Here is a 19,394-nt window from a genome sequence, read left to right as displayed (position 1 = left end):
TATGCATAATATGTACGTGTAATAGTAAACAAGTTTAATATGCATGCACCCATGACCTAAGTCAATTTGGATGAAAGCTTCTGCTAAACGGGGTATATTATAAACATAGAAAGCATCATGTCTGTTTCCACTTCAGAAACAAATGAACGCCAACACACCTCCAACCATCAATGCACCAAGCACCACTGACTTCACTAACTAGTTCAGGATGACATTTTGGCATCTGCTCAGATAAAAAAAAGAAAAAGAAGCAACTGCTAGTGAAAAATAAAGACATACTGCTGAATTAATTCCGATGTGACTTGAATTGCAACTGCAGAAGCTAAGCAATCAATCTGAGGGAAGACAACACATTGTACTGCTATTTATTTAATGCACTGTTTACAGATTTGCATTATCACTCAAACTCTTCCTGGGTTTATTTAGCCCTAGATAATGAGAGTTAATGTGGGTGGGAGAGAGATGGCCGAGGCTCTGACTGCATTCCACCAACTGAGCCAGACAGGGAAGAAAGCCTGGGAGACGTTCACAGTATTTATTACACATTAGAAAGGGGGAGGCTAGACACCTTCATGGGGGAGAGACTTAGACCACCTCAAGAGAGGGAGGCTGGACCACTTAATGAAGGGAGCGGCTGGACCCCTATTTGACGGACGGACTAGATCACTCCATGAGGATGCGGGCTTGATCACCCACGCGGGGGAAGGTAGGCAACATCATGAGGATGAGGGGGAGGTTTGAAGAGGAAGAGCAAAGTGTCAGGAAGACAATGTCCCACACTGTGTGAGGGGTTTGTCTTCATACGGAAAAGATTAGCCAGGTACAACTCGACCACTTGGTACGTTTTATTGTCCATAATTGCCATCGCAGTTTCCCAGTTCCACGGTTGCTCCAGACACGGGTGGATTCTGGAGTGTGGGTGTGGCGGAGGAGGCCACAGTGAAGTGGGGATGACGTTAGACCTATTGCTAAAGCCGCAGTGAAGTGGGGATGACGTTAGACCTATTGCTAAAGCCGCAGTGAAGTGGGGATGACGTTAGACCTATTGCTATAGCCGCAGTGAAGTGGGGATGACGTTAGACCTATTGCTATAGCCGCAGTGAAGTGGGGATGACGTTAGACCTATAGCCGCAGTGAAGTGGGGATGACGTTAGACCTATTGCTATAGCCACAGCGAAGTGGGGATGACGTTAGACCTATTGCTATAGCCGCAGTGAAGTGGGGATGACGTTAGACCTATTGCTATAGCCGCAGTGAAGTGGGGATGACGTTAGACCTATAGCCGCAGTGAAGTGGGGATGACGTTAGACCTATTGCTATAGCCACAGTGAAGTGGGGATGACGTTAGACCTATTGCTATAGCCGCAGTGAAGTGGGGATGACGTTAGACCTATTGCTATAGCCGCAGTGAAGTGGGGATGACGTTAGACCTATAGCCGCAGTGAAGTGGGGATGACGTTAGACCTATAGCCACAGTGACTCAAGCTTATGACTGGGGCACCGTGAAAATGTCCTCTGAAACACAGAGGCACTGATGTCATTAGGTGTTGTCTATGTTAAATATGACTTAAGTAGATCAGCAGGTATGAAATCGGGATTTGTATTTAAGAGAATACAGAGTACAAGGTTACAACCTGGCATTCATTGTGTTTACATATAGATTTACATGCCTTCTCCATTTCTGATTGTTTGATGCTGAACCGGACCTCAGGGCCTTTGGCACTTTGGCCTTTAGCAAGTAAGTTATAGTTACAATACTATATTTGTGTTGGTTATAAAGGGCATAAAGATGAATCCACATAATTTTACTGAGATATAATCGTTTCTCAAACAAATTATTACTAATTACCTATTATTTCATTAAAAACAATTAAGTCCAATAATTTTCCTCATAATACAGACATAAAGGCATTAGAGCCCTGTGCTGTAGAGCACCATGATGTAGAGCCCTGTGCTGTAGAGCACCATGATGTAGAGCCCTGTGCTGTAGAGCACCATGATGTAGAGCCCTGTGCTGTAGAGCACCATGATGTAGAGCCCTGTGCTGTAGAGCACCATGATGTAGAGCCCTGTGCTGTAGAGCACCATGATGTAGAGCCCTGTGCTGTAGAGCACCATGATGTAGAGCTCTTTGCGGGCTCTCAGGCAAAGATCCCAGGGTAGAAAAGCCCAGTGGATCACGGTGAACTGTGGATCTAAGTGGCCTTGGGATTTACGAGGCTTGTGGATCTAGGAGGCTTATGGATCTTGGAGACCTGTGGATCTAGGAGGTCTGTGGATCTAAGAGGCCTGTGAACATCTGTTTTTCTAAATTTGTCTCATTGTAGACAGAGCAGTGCGCTGTGAAGGGAATCATGCTCTTAAGTCAGTCAGGGCTGTGGTGAGGGAGGCTGTTTTCCTGAAGTAGAAGATGATTAATTCCCTTGCTTGGTTTAGCTTGTTTCCTCACATTGCATCAAATGGCTGGATGGCCAAACTACTAGGTATTCTACCTGGAATGTGACAGTAAGGCACTCAACATGAAATCCACATGATATCCCTCCAAAAAGAAATCAACATGATATCCCATCAACATGATATCAACATGATATCCCCCCAAAATGAAATCAACATGATATCCCATCAACATGATTTCAACGTTATATCCCCCCAAAATGAAATCAACATGATATCCCATCAAAAGGAAATCAACATGATATCCCATCAACATGAAATCCACATGATATCCCTCCAAATAATATCCACATGATATCCCGTCAACATGAAATCAACATGATATCCCCCCAAAATGAAATCAACATGATATCCCATCAACATGATATCAACATGATATCCCTCCAAATGATATCCACATGATATCCCGTCAACATGATATCAACATGATATTCCCCGCAAAATGATATCCACATGATATCCCGTCAACATGAAAATCAACATGACATCCCATCAACATGATTTCCACATTATATCCTGTCAACATGCTATCCATAATTTTTGAGTTTTGAGCTGCAGACTACTGGACGTTCAATGTACTTGCATACACACACGCGCTCACATCCTCTTACACACTAACTCACATGCACATAGACAGACAGTCAGGCAAACACACACACACAGAGTCTCTTTGGGTAGTGTCCAGTTGGTCGGCAGGCTAGAGGTTCCAGCCTAGCCCGATGACAGTGGCCAGGAGATAACACATTCCCATTGTACAGGTCATCAACATCATGGGGAAACCTAGCCTGGAAACAACAAGAAATAAAACAGCACAAAGTCAACACACACACACACAACTGGCCTCGTAACGTAAACAGAATAACACATGGTCAATGTAGGGCGGGACTCTGAGGCACTGAAGTTCGACATTACATCATGACTGAAAGGCAAAGGCCATGTTCCCATTCTAGTGGAGACCGTGTTCACTGTTCACAGTGAATTTTGCACACGGAAAATGTCTACGATGACATCTGTAATGCTCGGCTGGACCAGGGGCACACAGGAGGAACCCTCCTGTGTGGTGGGAGGTCTTTCTGGTGAATCTAGTTGTCTGTGTCTCCCTCTGGGACAGCCGTTGTCAGTAAATCACACGGCCCTCCTCACTGACCTGTGTCCGGGACCCATGCCTCCCCCCACTGCCCTGACACTGTCCACAGGGATCCACTCTGTGTTAGTCCACTGAATAGAGAACAGGGCGGGGCTTTGGGGAAGCAGCCCCTGTGTTTAAGCCGCTTCCTTCCTGTGGGGGGCCACAGTGCCAGGCCCCAGATGACTGTAGGTTCTCTACCAGGCCCATCTGAACACATCATTAGGAGTGGATTTAGTTCTGTAGACGTCTGGTAACCCAACCATTCCGTCTTCACAACGGCATCAGATGACCGCCTTCCCTTCTGACCTGGCGGGCGTCCCAAATGGGACCCAATTTCCTATATAGCGCCCTACTTTTAACCAGGGCCTGTGTGGAATACAATATAGTGCCATTCCTGCTGGAGAAATGTGCTCTAGTCTGTCTGAGTTATAATGACATCTCAAAGAGGCTTAGTGTGAATATATTCTGGTGGTTATTTATAATGCTTTGGAATATACATCCGTAACACGCCGTAATCCTTCATTATTAGTTAATTGTGAAAGTGGCTGATTGGCATGTCAGGGAGTTTTGGATTGAATTACATCAAGAACAAAATGTCCGATGTCCGGAATGTGAACGATGCATTTCTATGGGACAGTGAGCACTTTGCCAGTGCATATGATCCACTTTATGACCAAAAGTATGCGGACATTCCTACTAATTCAGGTGTTTCAGCCACACCCATTGCTCATGAAATCCAGCCCATAACCGTGACATCTCAGTAGACAAACATGGGCTGTACAGTGGGTGGTCCTGAAGAGCTCAGTGACTTTGAACGTGCCACTGTCACAGGATGCCACCTTTGCCCCCAGTCAGTTTATGACATTTTCTGCCCTACTAGATCTGCCCCGGGCAACTGGAAGTGCTGTACTTGTGAAGTGGAGGCATCTAAGAGCAACAACAGCCCAGCCATGAGGTGGTAGGCCACGCAAGCAGAGCGTGGTCGCCCTAGTGCTGAAGCACTCTGCGTGTAAAAATCGTCTCTCGTCCGTTGCATCGCTCACCACAGAGATCCAAATTGCCTCTGGAAGCGACATCAGCTGGGTGTGACAGATGCCAGGAGAACGCTACCTACCTGAATACAGAGTGCCTACTGTAAAGTTTGGTGGAGAAAGGATAAGGGTCTGGGGCTGTGTCTCAGGGTTCGGGCTAGGCCCCTATGCTCCAGTGAAGGGTCATTTTAATGCTACAGGATACGAAGACATTTTAGACAATTACGTGCTTCCAACTTTGCAGCAACAGTTTGGGGAAGGCTTTTTCCTGTTCCAGCATGACTGCGCCCCTTTGCACAAGCGGGGTCCATAGAGACATGGTTTGGTGAGGTTGGTATGGAGGAACTTGCGTGGCCTGCACTGAGCCCTGAACTCAAACCATTGAACACCAATTCGGTTTGAATTGGAACGGCGATTGCACACCAGGCCTTCTTGGCTAACCATCATTGCCTGACCTCACAAATGCCCTTTTGACTGAATGGGCACAAATTCCTGCAGAGACACTCCAATATCTTGTGGAAAGCTTTCCCAGAAGAGTAGTGGCTGTTATAGCTGCAAAGGGGGGGCCGAATCCAAATTAACGTCCAACAAGCTCATATCGGTGTGATGGTCGGGTGTCCAGATATTTTTGGTCCTACGATGTATATTTTCATATGCATAGTATATCATTTGTTACATTCAGACATCTGGGAAAACATCTGATTGTCTCTGAAAGTAAAACATTATTGAGCAAAGATTTCTTGGATTGGAGAAAACAATTGAAAAAACAAAAGGAAACAGCAGAAAACAACAGATGAATGCTGCTTTATATCACCAGATGTCTCTTGTGGAATCAGCTGTGCGGGATATAAACTGATTTCCCACTGGCCTCTACTATCGTCCTTCCTTCTTTCTCTTTCTCACTCTCTCCTGGCCCCTGCACCTCTCGTTGCCCCTTTTGTTTGATACATCCAATATGTATTTAACTAGTGGATCTGCCCTCTACAGCAGGAGCTGTTTGATAAGTGGCCTAACACGGAGCCCAGAGAGGCACAATTTATTCCCCTGCCAGAGAAGTGCACTCTGAGGAACAGACTATTGGCCCTGGTCAGAGAAGTGCACTGTGGGGAACAGACTATTGGCCCTGGTCAGAGAATTGCACTATGGGGAACAGACTATTGGCCCTGGTCAGTGAAGTGCACTATGGGGAACAGACTATTGGCCCTGGTCAGAGAAGTGCACTATGGGGAATAGACTATTGGCTCTGGTCAGAGAAGTGCACTGTGGGGAACAGACTATTGGCCCTGGTCAGAGAATTGCACTGTGGGGAATAGACTATTGGCTCTGGTCAGAGAAGTGCACTGTGGGGAACAGACTATTGGCCCTGGTCAGAGAATTGCACTATGGGGAATAGACTATTGGCCCTGGTCAGTGCTCTATATCTGGTGGCACTCAGTGATTTATAAAGCCATGGTTTGTGTTTAACAACTATCTTAAGTGAAAGAAAGATTGTGTAAACTACTAAATCCACTTGGCAAGAGAATTCACACTGGACCAATGGATAGCCAGGTCACTTGGCTGTCTGCTGCCCTGTTACAGGACGGCTTGGGGAGTTACGGGAGATTAGCCAGCTTAACATTGCAGGCTCCCATTCACAAGCAGCCATCGCTGAGGCTAGACACACCAGGGAGAACAGGAAGACCAGAAAAAGAAAGCAAGAAAGAGGAAAAAGGTAGAAAAGAAAAAGATAAAGACATAGGGTGGTAGTGGGAGATTGAGGGAGACAGGAGGTGGGGGAGACGTTGGTTATAGAAAACCAATGACAGACAGATTAAAAATATTTAGGGAGAGGGGGAGAGGGTGAGTGAGGAGAGAGGGAGGAATTGGTTATAGAATACTAATGAAAGACAAATTGAATGTAGAGCGGGAGCGAAAGTGTTGGAGGGGAGTAGACTATAGACACTTAACGACAGATGGATTGAAGAGAACGAGGGAGAGAGAGACAGGAGGAGAACCTCAGAGAAACCTAATGACAGATAGGTTGAACAGAGGGAGGGGAGGAATGAGCTCAACCAATGAGACAAGGCCAAACCGAGGAAAAAGTGTAACTTTGGTCACATTTGTGGATTTTGTCTGCGCTCCATTCAGCCCAGCACACAATCACAAAGGCATGTTCTGCTTCCCGAGCGTCAGGAGAGGGAAGGAAGAGAGGAAGAGAAGAGAGGAAGAGAAGAAAGTAAAGAGAGACATTAGGAGAAGGAGAGAGATAGAGGAGAGGAAGTGCATTATGGGATAAAGAGCATGCTTTGGGACATTATTCACTGTCAGACTTCCATCTCCTCAATGTGACATTGTGTTGTAAAGAACAGTCCGGAGTGGCATGAACGTGACAGATGTCCCTGGATGACAAAGTCACAGGGAATGGATTTTATACGGACATAATAGGACAATTATCAGCTAAATTCTGTGGCATACAGTCTATAACAGTGCCTGACACCTTAATTTAACAAGAAGAGAAAATAAAACTCCCCAGAAAATGAACTAAAAACACCAGGGACAGCATCTAAATTCCTCTTGCAACTATAACAGCCCCACTTGCTCATTGCAGGCATTCCATCTTGTAGGAAAATAGACTGGGTTAGTCTCCGTCTGCAATCTCTCCCTGCTTTCTCCTGTCTCTCCTTCCTTCTTTCCCTCTCTCCTCCTCTGTTCTAACTTAATTAAATTAAACTGACATAATTGACGTGGCATGGTAAATTGCTCACTTTCTCAAAGTCGACAATGGTTTTGTAATTGAAAAGTCTAAACAAGTTGATTGTGATGTTCCTTTCAGTGGACGGCCTAGCAACAATGCAGAGGCATCACATCTGGCTGTGCGAATTTGGTGGATGTGAGTTACAAAACCAAAATGGGTGTGAATTGGGTGGATGTCAGTTACAAAACCAAAATGGGTGTGAATTGGGTGGATGTCAGTTACAAAACCAAAATGGGTGTGAACTGGGTGGATGTCAGTTCCAAAACCAAATTGGGTACGGATTGGGTGGATGTCAGTTACAAAACCAAATTGGGTGCGAATTGGGTGGATGTCAGTTACAAAACCAAATTGGGTGTAAATTGGGTGGATGTCAGGCAGGGTTGCCTTTTGCTTCCTCATGCTCTGGTCAATCCTTGTGGTCGTTCTGGCGCCTGTAAGCTCAGTGGGGGTTGTTTGCCAGTGAATATTCTTTTTCCAGATTGAGTGTGCACGGTTATAAGAAGCAGAACGTGTTAAGACTCTCCCAATCCAGCCGGGAGATGCTAAAATTAGGCAAGAATGACTTGACGCGAAATTAGGACTAAAAAAAAAAAGGGTTAAAAAAAGCATCACCATTGACCCAAAACTAAAGTGACCTCAAAAAGCACTTATAGCTTAGTTCTATTTTAGAGTGCATTTATTTAATAACGTCATGGTTTTCTTCCAATAGCCCTTTTTATTTATTTATAGACAAGACTGTTGTGTCCAAATGCTTTCTGGAAGTCCACAGGACATTGCCTTTGTTTTGGTTGACTTGTTTGTCAATTAGGAAGGTATAAATGTGGTCTGTTGTGCGGTTATTTGGTAAAAATCCAATTTGGCTTCTTTTCAGGACATGGTGTTCCTCCAGGAAATTAAGTAGTCTGATATTTATGATGCTGCAGAGAATTTTCCCCCAAGTTGCAAATTCCCCACTCTTCCATCCACTGTGCTCCCTCACTCTCTCTCTCTCCTTTGCTTTCTGTTGATCTCTCTCCCTCTCTCTCTCTCTCCTTCCCTCTCTCTTGGATGCTCGCCTTTTCCTCTTCTCTCTTTCCTATCGCTCTCTATCTCTCTTCCCTGTTTACGCTCTCTTACATAAGATATATCTACTAATCTTATTAATAGATGACCTTTTCTGAGAGACCTATTTGATGATGTTTCCTGGTTAAAAGTAGTACACTACAGTTTAAAGAATGGGATGCCATTGGGGCACAACCCGAAAATGTACAGGTCCTCAAAGAACCCGGTCTTCAGCATGTGAACATGAGACCACTGCTTTTATACCCATACTTGTAATGAATATTAAGATTATGAGCCGTGTCCCTGTCAAATTTGCAAATGGAAAGGTCATCTACGTCATCAGTAATTCCAGTTGATCAGTTGGGGGAGGACGCCTAACAAGTGATGACTCGGAGGGTCGTCCCATGAGAATGCCAGGTTCAAAGTAAAAAGCAGTTTATGGGGTGTCTTGTAACGTTGGGGACACGGCTCAGAGATGTCTAGAAGATTATATAAAATGGTAGGAATGTGCTCTATTCACAAAACTGAGTAAATGAACCCAGTGCAACTGCTCCACTAAAACGCTCTCCTGAAGAAAACAGATGGCGTGTCTGCTCACAGGCTACGGTAAAAGTTCGGCAGACAGTCTCTAATGTTTTTGAAATTGAAAGTGGGGAAAATGGACAGTTCAAAATGAGACGGAGGATGGAAAATTGCAAAGAGAAAGTACCGTGCACCATAATCTTCAGGACTACTGGACCACTTTTCCCCGTCAGCTTAGAGACACGGTGACACCCCAGAGGGTGGCCATTATGTTTTTATCGAGTTTTCAGCCAAACGTTGGACTGAAATTATCAGAGACATCGGGACAGAGGACGTGAGGTATGACTGTGTATGGGAAGAGGTATGTGAATCTGCTTGCAGTTCGGTGGGTGGGGGTGGCGGCTGGTAGGTCGAGGTGGGGGGCTTATTTATGGGGCAGGAGGGGATGTTTATTATGATTAGTGAGCACCATTTGGAGCTCAAACCAAGCAAGGCTATTTATTCGGTTGATGTGTTGTGTAATTGATCAGATGCTTGATTAAATTCTGGGTCAATATGTGTTACAAGATTAAATTGTAACCCTCAAAGAACAGATCCACCCTTGCTCTCTGAAAATGACTATGAAAAAAAGTCTATGGGCAAAAACACTCACTTCCCTTTTGTTTGCTCCATGCGTGTAACATTGCTAGGGAGAGCAGGTTTGTAAGTTGGCAGATGCAGTGTACTGGCAGCCTGTACAGCGCCAACATATATGCCCAGGTGTAACAGGAGGATCCAATCCAACCCCTGTCATGCCAGTCAGACAGATAGGGGATCCCATGCAACCTCTATAACAGCAGTCAGACAGATAGGGGATCCCATGCAACCTCCATAACAGCAGTCAGACAGATAGGGGATCCCATGCAACCTCCATAACAGCAGTCAGACAGATAGGGGATCCCATGCAACCTCTATAACAGCAGTCAGACAGATAGGGGATCCCATGCAACCTCCATAACAGCGGTCAGACAGATAGGGGATAACTATAAGGTAAAAACTATGAAGGACTGTATGAGGACACAGGATTGGATAGTACTGGATGACAACTGCCGTACATTTTTATTCACAGCTGCGTTAAGTTGTGCTTAACATTACGTAGTGCTTCTGGGGGGTCCTGAGCATCTTCTCACAGCCTGAAAAAGTAAAATGGCCCTAGGTTTCAATACCCAGTGCCTTTAAGTGAATTTAAAGCATTGCTGAAAGTTTGGCCTGAGCATAAATGGGTTTTCTTAAACTACAGATGAGTGCTTGCTTGTTGAAATGTTTGTCTAAGTGAGTGTGTGATACATTTTTCATTTGCTTGCAAAACATTGATTATGTATACAGGGCATGCTAGTAAAGGAGAATGTGTGCTCAGTGGGTTCTCCCTGAATAAATAAAGATAAATACATTTATTAATCTACCTTCCGCATACTGTAAACGCTCCTAACCTTCACTGTATTTGTCAGTGCAGTTTACAGACAGGATGTTGCTGAACTTGGCCTGTCTGAGGATTCTTAAGTCTTATCATGAAGATTATATCAAAACAGACAATAACAGAATACGCTCTCTTAACAATATCGTATGCAACAAGGTTACCTTCGGACATGTGCATCACTTTCTGCTGAGCTCTACACTTTTACCCAGGATGCACAGCAGGATAGGGTGAGAGGCCATTAAAAGCAAGAGGAGAGGAACAGTGAGTGGGCAAGACGAGCTGGGATGGGAGTAGAGGGGAGTAGAGGGGGGGGGGAGAGTGGGGTAAAGGGGTTGGGAGACGAGGGGATGTGGGAGGTAGGACAGGAGGGGTGAGTTCACCTTGGCTGAAGCTCGTTGTCTGTCCTGTGATCTTACTGATTTAATTAGTGTCCACTGAGGCTGTTTCAGAGTCCTGACATCAGCTGACTGCTTGTCTCGGTCTCCCCGGGGCTGCTTCCCAAATACACCCTATTCCCTGCCCTGGGCGCCATTTCAGACCGGAGCCCCGATTCCCTACATGGTGGTGTCCCTAGCAGCCCCCTACATCACAAGGCACTGTATAGAGATCAGATTGGGCAATGACAACTCTAAAGGGCAAGATGGAGAGAGGTTTTCTGCTTAACGCAGCTGGTTGCAGTGCCATGTGTCTGTGCTATACAATCTCATACAGTTGCCGTATTGTGACCCAATGGCATGTGGGTAACGTGTCAGTTATCCAACGCCCAAGTCAATACGTTTTGTTTCCATTTGCCGGACCTTGTCGTGGTTATATTGACGCGACGGGGGAATTTGTCTACTTGATTATATAGGCCTACGATGTTATTTAACGCAATCGTGATTGAGAGAGATTGCGCACCGGTCTGTTGTCCCCTAGTGTCTGTGGAGTCTGCAGTCCGATCTGATCTGTCGGATAACTGACAAACACTCATGGAATAGGTCAGCGACTATTCGAAAATGGAAGAAGTTCAAGATGACGGTCAATCTCCCTCGGTCTGGGGCTTTGTGATGGCAAAGCATCACAAATGAGGTAACCTAGCGTTTGGTGATGTCCATGCATTCCAGACTTAAAGCAGCCATTGCCTGCAAAGGATTCTCGACAAAGTATTAAAAATTAACATTTTATTCATGACTGTGTTAATTTGTCTAATTACATTTGAGCCCCAGAAATAAGGGGACTATGTATGAAAATGATTGCAATTCCTAAACATTTCACACAATATTTTATTCAACCCCTTGAATTAAAGCTAAAAGCCTGCCCTTCAATTGCATCTCGTTGTTTAATTTAAAATCCATTATGGTGGCGTACAGTGCCAACATTCTAAACATTGTGTCAGTGTCCAAATATTTCTGGACCTAAATGTACGCAGTAAAGAATGAATATTCAAGTTCAAACGTGACCTTGATAAATCTCCTGCCAGTATTATTGTCCAACCCCAACTGTGCTGTGAAACAACGAGGGACAAAGGGGAGGACACAATAAGAGGCCAGAAGTATCCCTGGATGTAGAAACATCCACTTTCCAAGCAAAGCGTGAATTGAGTAAAGGGGTTTCCTGAGGGAAATATGCAAACATATTCTCTAAAACCATTAGGACTTTGCTTGGTCATTCTCAGCTCCTCTGTTCCATACTTGATACACCTCTCCGCTCCTTCCAGCTTGTAAAGCAAACTGCCTTCCCTCCTCTCCAACCTGTCCCTCTAGACAAACAGTGCAGCTTGGTCCGATCCAATCAACAGCTAGCCAATTATGGGCCCATCCATGACTGGCAATATAAATCAACTAGCTGGCACTATCCACAGCAATATCCAAAGGGGAAATGGAAATGTACTGGGATGTAAAAATAGGGAAATGCTGTACAACTGGACAGTTGGAGCTATGGTAATTTGTCTGTGTGGGGTGTACACTTGGCTGGTGGTAACATTAGTTTTACAGTAATCAGTAAATCACACAGACAATTGTACCTGGGCGAGGAGGAAACAGAAGAGGGAGAGAGAGGCAGAACAGTGGAGAGACAAGAGAAACAGAGAGACAGAGATGGGCAAAAGAGAAATCCAAAGAGAGGGAAAGGAGAGAGGGACAGAAAGCAAGAAAGAACGAGAGGAAGTCACAAAGAACAGAAAAGAGGGAAAGTGGGAAAGGAAGAGGAGAGTAGGAGGACCGTGGAGGAAGGGAGAGAGGGAGAGAGAGAGAGAGAGAGAGGTGGTTAATGGTAAAATTCAAAATTCAATCAAACACCTGCTGTCAACCCCAACCCAATCCCTTGCACACTAGGACCCCCATCGTGCCCCACCCCCCACAGACAAGCACCACCCCCTTTATCCCCTGCTGGTCCAGCCTCAGGAAGTCTTTCCTCGCGGTGAGGGCGGCTTTGGGGTTATGTCCCAACTCACAGGTGGCAGTTTGTAATCCAACACTGAATTACCACGTCCGAGTTGGTCTATGAGTTCACAAGGGGTCTTTAGGGCCTTGTGTAAACCTGCCTGTTGTTTTACATTACAAAGATTTATGGTTTGAAGAACAGCTAACGGTTTTTGCCCCTGGAAGTGAAGAGGAAGGTGATAATGACAAGCTTATCTCAGAGACCTTCTAAATGCACAGTGGGATGGATCTTTCCTTCAGGATTGATCAGCCCTTATCTATCCTTCTATCTGTCTGTCTGATGAGGGATTTGAGAGGACTGGCTGCCATTCCACTTAACAAAAAGATTCCTGGCCCTCATTTGGTCTGACTGACTGTATCCCAAATGGCAATCTGTGGCCTGTTAGTATGGGACTGCCATTTGGGTCGTACAACTGATCAGTACAGCAGGATGGGAGGCTGAAGCACAACATCCTGATCCAGGAAGGGAGGCTGAAACACAACATCCTGATCCAGGAAGGGAGGCTGAAACATAGAATCTAGACCCAGGAAGGGAGGCTGAAACATAGAATCTAGACCCAGGAAGGGAGGCTGAAACATAGAATCTAGACCCAGGAAGGGAGGCTGCAATACAACATCCTGATCCAGGAAGGGAGGCTGAAACACATAATCTAGACCCAGGAAGGGAGGCTGAAAAACATAAATCAGATCAAGGAAGGGAGGCTGAAACACATAGGGGAGCAGAGGGGAGCATAGGGGAGAAGGGAGAGAGGGGAGTGGGGACGGGAGAGGAGCTATGAAACGAGGCCATAATAGGCATTTCTGCTTCTATCCACCTACTTATCTACCTACATACTTACTAACCTACCCACCATAAGTATTGGGACCAAAATATTTTGATTTGAAGTTAAACAATTAATAGGAGGTTTAAATATAGATTCTCAATACCTAAAATAATTGGGACAGATTTACAGTACATACAATGATCTCCAGATGTATTTGGACAGTGACGCATTTTTCTGTCATTGATTCGAAATGACACACTGGCTATGAGGTTACAGTGCAGACTGACAGCTTTGGGATATTTCCATCTATATTGGATGAACCAGAGCGCAGGTTAATATTGGATTGCCAGAAGTTAAGTGAGCTGAGGCAGAGGGGGCATTTACCTGAAAGGTAAATGTAAATAAGTTTGTACCAGAGAGTCCAGTATCCGTGGGTGAGTGTAAAGGTCACAGGGATTACTGTTCAAGTGGGTCAGAGTGTAAAGGTCACTGGGATTACTGTTCAAGTGGGTCAGAGTGTAAAGGTCACAGGGAAACAAAAGGCTCTGTGCACAAGCGTATGGATGTACTTCCGCTTTAACCAGATGTTGGCATATAATTTTCCGGTTTACTTAAGGCGATCACCCGCGTCGCCCAAAATTTCAATTTTTAGTAGATGTCACCAAGAACTGCCCAAAATAAGCATTAGTGATGTCCATCGAATTGTTGATGCCTGGTCCCCTGCTCCAACAAGCAAGCGGAACAAGGGATTCAAACTCTACGTATCGAGTTATCTGCACAACTACGAGGGTAAGTAGTTTACTGTGGTGTGCCGGCCGGCTATCGGCTAAGCTAATTAGCGACGTGTTCCTTTTTAGTGTAGTATTTGGCAGGACAGTAGAACGCATAAAAATTCACCCTAGCCTCAAAAACGGCTAAAGAACGCTGGCTGAGCTGGAACGCTAGCGCGTCCCCATAGCAAGTGAATTGAAACGAACCTTCGTTCAGCCTCTTATAACTGAATGAAGCTTAAAATGCCATAGCCTTAAAAAAGCACCAAAACAGGTCTCCTCTTTTATTTTACTACTGTAACCTCATTTCACAACGAAACAGAAAAATAACAACTGACATAGGAAGTAAACATCTGGTCCTATATGGTATTAATTGCGCTTAAACCTGCGTTACGTGGAAGTATATATATAAAAAACGCCTTTTCTCACTATTTCTAGTGTAGCGTTTGAAGTCATTGAATGGCGCAAGCCATATTTTATTAAAAAGAGGACATTCTCCTGATTAAAATGATGCCCCACTTGTACCTTGAAACTTAAATGAGTCACGTACATTATATTTCTTTTTTTTCCCATACAACAGCGTCACTCATCTTGTTGTGATTTTAGGTGTTTACTAATGCGGATGAGTATTAGTAAGTAAACCGGAAACTGCAATGCCGACTTCTAGACAAAAGCGGAAGTTCCTCACTACGCTGGTGCACAGAGTCTCTTGAAGTGGGTCAGAGTGTAAATGTCAAAGGGATTACAGTTGAAGGGGGTCAGATTGTAAAGGTCATAGGGATTACTGTTGGAGAGGGTCAGCATGTAAAGGTCACAGGGATTACTGTTGAAGAGTTTCAGAGTGTGAAGGTCACAGGGGTAACTGTTGAAGAGGGTCAGAGTGTAAAGGTCACAGGCATTACAGTTGAAGGGGGTCAGATTATAAAGGTCATAGGGATTACTGTTGAAGGGGGTCAGCATGTAAAGGTCATAGGGATTACTGTTGAAGGGGGTCAGATTGTAAAGGTCATAGGGATTACTGTTGAAGAGTTTCAGAGTGTGAAGGTCACAGGGGTAACTGTTGAAGAGGGTCAGAGTGTAAAGGTCACAGGGATTACTGCTGACGGGGGCCGCTGCAGACGAATGGCAATGCGGTAATAACATCTAGTTTAGGGTTAGCCCTGAGGGGATCTTAATCTTTAGACTGAAGGTTAATCATATGGGTTTTGAATTAGCAGTCAAGCCATGTGTCAACATATCTACAGATGTTGACACACGGCAGTTCAGACACAGGATTGGGATGTCCGGGATACAGGCAGGTTCAGGGAGACTCTGACTGAGAGCATACCTTTAAGAGCATTGTTTGGTATTAAGGAAGGCAAGCTGAATGTTACTGAAGCATGTCGCTGTAATGGCTCCACCTGGACAGACACCAACAGCAAATAAATGAACAAAAAAACAAGAACAAAGCCTAGATTCATGACTATACATTGACAGCTCTCTTCATGCCCTCGCAGATTACAAAGTTACATAATACAGTCGAGGCACCTGTCCCAATACGTTTGGTGCCCCGAAATAGCACTGTTTAAAATGGTAAAACCACTTTGTACTCAAGTAACCTCAAACGCTGAGACTTCTATGTCTAATTTTAAATCCTCACTTTGGAGTATATAGCCAAAAGTAGAATGAAATGCTTAGGACACTTTGTCTCCGCCTCTTTCACTCACCCAATCTTGCTATCGCTATGGTAATCTACTGCGCCTCTTTCCGCTGTCCCCCATCCATCCCTCTCTCTCTCTTTGTTTGGAGATGCAGTTCTCAGTAAATCAAGCTGCTTGTCCCCCCCCCCCCCCCAAACACTTCCTATGCACAACCTAATCAGACCCACATTCAGCTGTTCTGTTCACACTGACCACCTCCCCCCTTGTACAGCCTCTCTGGCTGAGTGTTAGACAGACGACAGGGATTTGGCAGACCCCAAATGGCACCCTATGCCCTTCACAGAGTGGGGTACTACCTTCTTACTGGGGTACATGGGGCTCCGATCAAAACCAGTGCCCTATGTAGGAAATGGGGCGCCGGTTGGGGAGGCTTCTGAGGTCCACGTTCCTGCCACGGAGCCCAGTTTCTGTGAGCGCTGAGCGCAGAGCAGGTGGCAACTCAAGAGACGAGGAAAACCAAGCGGGGCTGGAGAGGTGTCTGTAGCTTAGAAGCAGCTCAATTAGTTCCCTGCCTGCTTGAATGACGCACTTAAAGCCTGTATCAAACAAAACAATTTGAACACGTTTTCTGTACCGGAGGCCAGGGTGACATCGTCCAAAGCACCTTTGCTGCATGCTCAAAGCCGTTTGTGGAGAATTTCTACTACAAGCAGCACCCCGTCCTGATCCTGGTTATATACTGTAATTTGCTCCATAAATCTATATGTTTGGTAATTATAAAAAAAAATAAAAATACTAGTCTATCGATGAGCTGAGCGAGCTACTACAAAGTACAGCTGATGTTGGACAATTCGGTCAGTACAGACAGAGAAAGGTCTAGGTTCACATTTCAAATGAAAAGGTGAGTGAGCCAGACCAAGCTTGAAGTACATGACTAGCCAGGAGGTCCAGACCCTGGTGAACATCTCCCCTTCTGTCCGACTTTACATCCGCACAGTTGCCAGACAGCTGTGTTGAACGGACCGGTCTGAGTCCCGAACAGAGTGATGTGATGGGTTATTTTAAGATTTTTTCTGCTCACTGATTGGACATTGCACACAACTGTATTGATTACTATCCGTTGCTAGGCAACTACGACACTGAGAAACCCACTTTGACAAATTGTTGCAAAAAGGAAAAATTGCTTCCATCGTAGGTTCCATTCAGGCTTGGGCCTCCGACATAAACACACAGTCACTACTGAAAGCCTGCTAAAAGAGCCAGGGAACTCATACCATACGATGTCACAATACTTCAGTGCCGATACTATGTGTTTTTCAATAGCACACTGTGATTGTCTTGCGATTAGATGTTTCAAACATATTGTTTTTCCTTGCTGCAGACATATATTGTTTTTAGAGAAAATAAGTAACATAGCGACGTCAAAACAATAAGAACAGTATCAATCTTTTCCTAATATTGATAACTTATATACAGTGGTATGTTCAGTTAAAGCCAGACATCCACGGCATGGCAGCGTAAAAAAGTTTATTTTAGAAACGAGCACCAACCTGAAGAACTCCATGAAGGAGAAGCCATAGCCATGTTGTTCAGCAATGCCTGCACACACAACGTTGGCCGAGGCACCAATCAGCGTCCCGTTTCCTGCAGACACAAAAAATAGTTATCAGCAAAACAATCAAATTCACCCACCTAAAGGATTATTAGGAATACCATACTAATACTGTGTTTGACCCCCTTTCGCCTTCAGAACTGCCTTAATTCTACGTGGCATTGATTCAACAAGGTGCTGAAAGCTTTCTTTAGAAATGTTGGCCCATATTGATAGGATAGCATCTTGCAGTTGATGGAGATTTGTGGGATGCACATCCAGGGCAAGAAGCTCCCATTTCCACCACATCCCAAAGATGCTCTATTGGGTTGAGATCTGGTGACTGTGGGGGCCATTTCAGTACAGTGAACTCATTGTCATGTTCAAGAAACCAATTTGAAATTATTCGAGCTTTGTGACATGGTGCGTTATCCTGCTGGAAGTAGCCATCAGAGGATGGGTACATGGTGGTCATAAAGGGATGGACATGGTCAGAAACAATGCTCAGATATGCCGTGGCATTTAAACAATGCCCAATTGGCACTAAGGGGCCTAAAGTGTGCCAAGAAAACATCCCCCACACCATTACACCACCACCACCACCAGCCTGCAAAGTGGTAAAAAGGCATGATAGATCCATGTTCTCATTCTGTTTACGCCAAATTCTGACTCTACCATCTGAATGTCTCAACAGAAATCGAGACTCCTCAGACCAGGCAACATTCTTCCAGTCTTCAACTGTCCAATTTTGGTGAGCTCATGCAAATTGTAGCCTCTTTTTCCTTTTTGTAGTGGAGATGAGTGGTACCCGGTGGGGTCTTCTGCTGTTGTAGCCCATCCGCCTCAAGGTTGTGCTTGTTGTGGCTTCACAAATGCTTTGCTGCATACCTCCGGTTGTAACGAGTGGTTATTTCAGTCAAAGTTGCTCTTCTATCAGCTTGAATCAGTCGGCCCATTCTCCTCTGACCTCTAGCATCAACAAGGCATTTTCGCATGTTTTTCCCTTTTCACACCATTCTTTGTAAACCCTAGAAATGGTTGTGCGTAAAAATCCCAGTAACTGAGCAGATTGTGAAATACTCAGACTGGCCCGTCTGGCACCAACAACCATGCCACGCTCAAAATTGCTTAAATCACCTTTCTTTCCCATTCTGACATTCAGTTTGGAGTTTAGGAGATTGTCTTGACCAGGACCACACCCCTAAATGCATTGAAGCAACTGCCATGTGATTGGTTGATAAGATAATTGCATTAATGAGAAATTGAACAGGTGTTCCTAATAATCCTTTAGGTGAGTGTATGTGGACATAATACCCTGACAGAAATAGTGATGTTTTTCTTCCACCTTGAAAAACGATACTTTCAATGTTCTGCTGATTTCAACTAGTCAAGTGTGACCATACAATTTAAACCAATTATATGCTCACGCCACCTCACACGTTTTCAAAAACAGGTTATGAAGTTGTGAAGGAGACAGACTCACTTCAAATGTAATCAAAAACCAGCCTGGGCTAATCCAACATATTTATACGAAGGAATGTTCCACTTGATTTCAAGTAAACATGTCAGGTTCATTCTGAGGTGCTGATTGCAATTTTAAACCTCCTCGAGGAAGCAATCACTCTAACCACTTTAATGCAATAAAACAGAAACCGTGTGGCCTTTTGGTTGCTTTAGCAGTTTAGATTTAATAGTAGCAAATAACATAGTCCAAGTTAGCTGCCATTAGGGAAACCATTATATTTTCATTAATGCAGAAGGGTTGAACTAAATCAATACTTTTTTCGGTACCATTATGGACCAGTCATTAACACATGGTTTAGCTTCAGAAAAACTGTACAG

General features: G+C 44.7%; 1 protein-coding gene across 1 annotated transcript in view; it reads right to left on the bottom strand.

The window, feature by feature from the left end:
* Positions 1-366: 366 nt before the first annotated feature.
* The window catches only part of oca2 (oculocutaneous albinism II), an 85,871-nt gene continuing 66,843 nt past the window's right edge, over positions 367-19,394 (bottom strand). Inside the window, exons 23-24 of the mRNA XM_034293648.1 lie at positions 17,512-17,605; positions 367-3,239 (exon numbers count right to left, since the gene is read on the bottom strand). Coding sequence (XP_034149539.1) covers positions 3,152-3,239; positions 17,512-17,605 — 182 coding nt within the window. The 3' untranslated portion in view covers positions 367-3,151. The remainder of the gene's footprint in view (positions 3,240-17,511; positions 17,606-19,394) is intronic.

The sequence above is a fragment of the Esox lucius genome, chromosome 8 (genome assembly GCF_011004845.1).
Source record: "Esox lucius isolate fEsoLuc1 chromosome 8, fEsoLuc1.pri, whole genome shotgun sequence".
NCBI lineage: Eukaryota > Metazoa > Chordata > Actinopteri > Esociformes > Esocidae > Esox > Esox lucius.
This window is presented reverse-complemented; position numbering and strand designations above follow the sequence as displayed.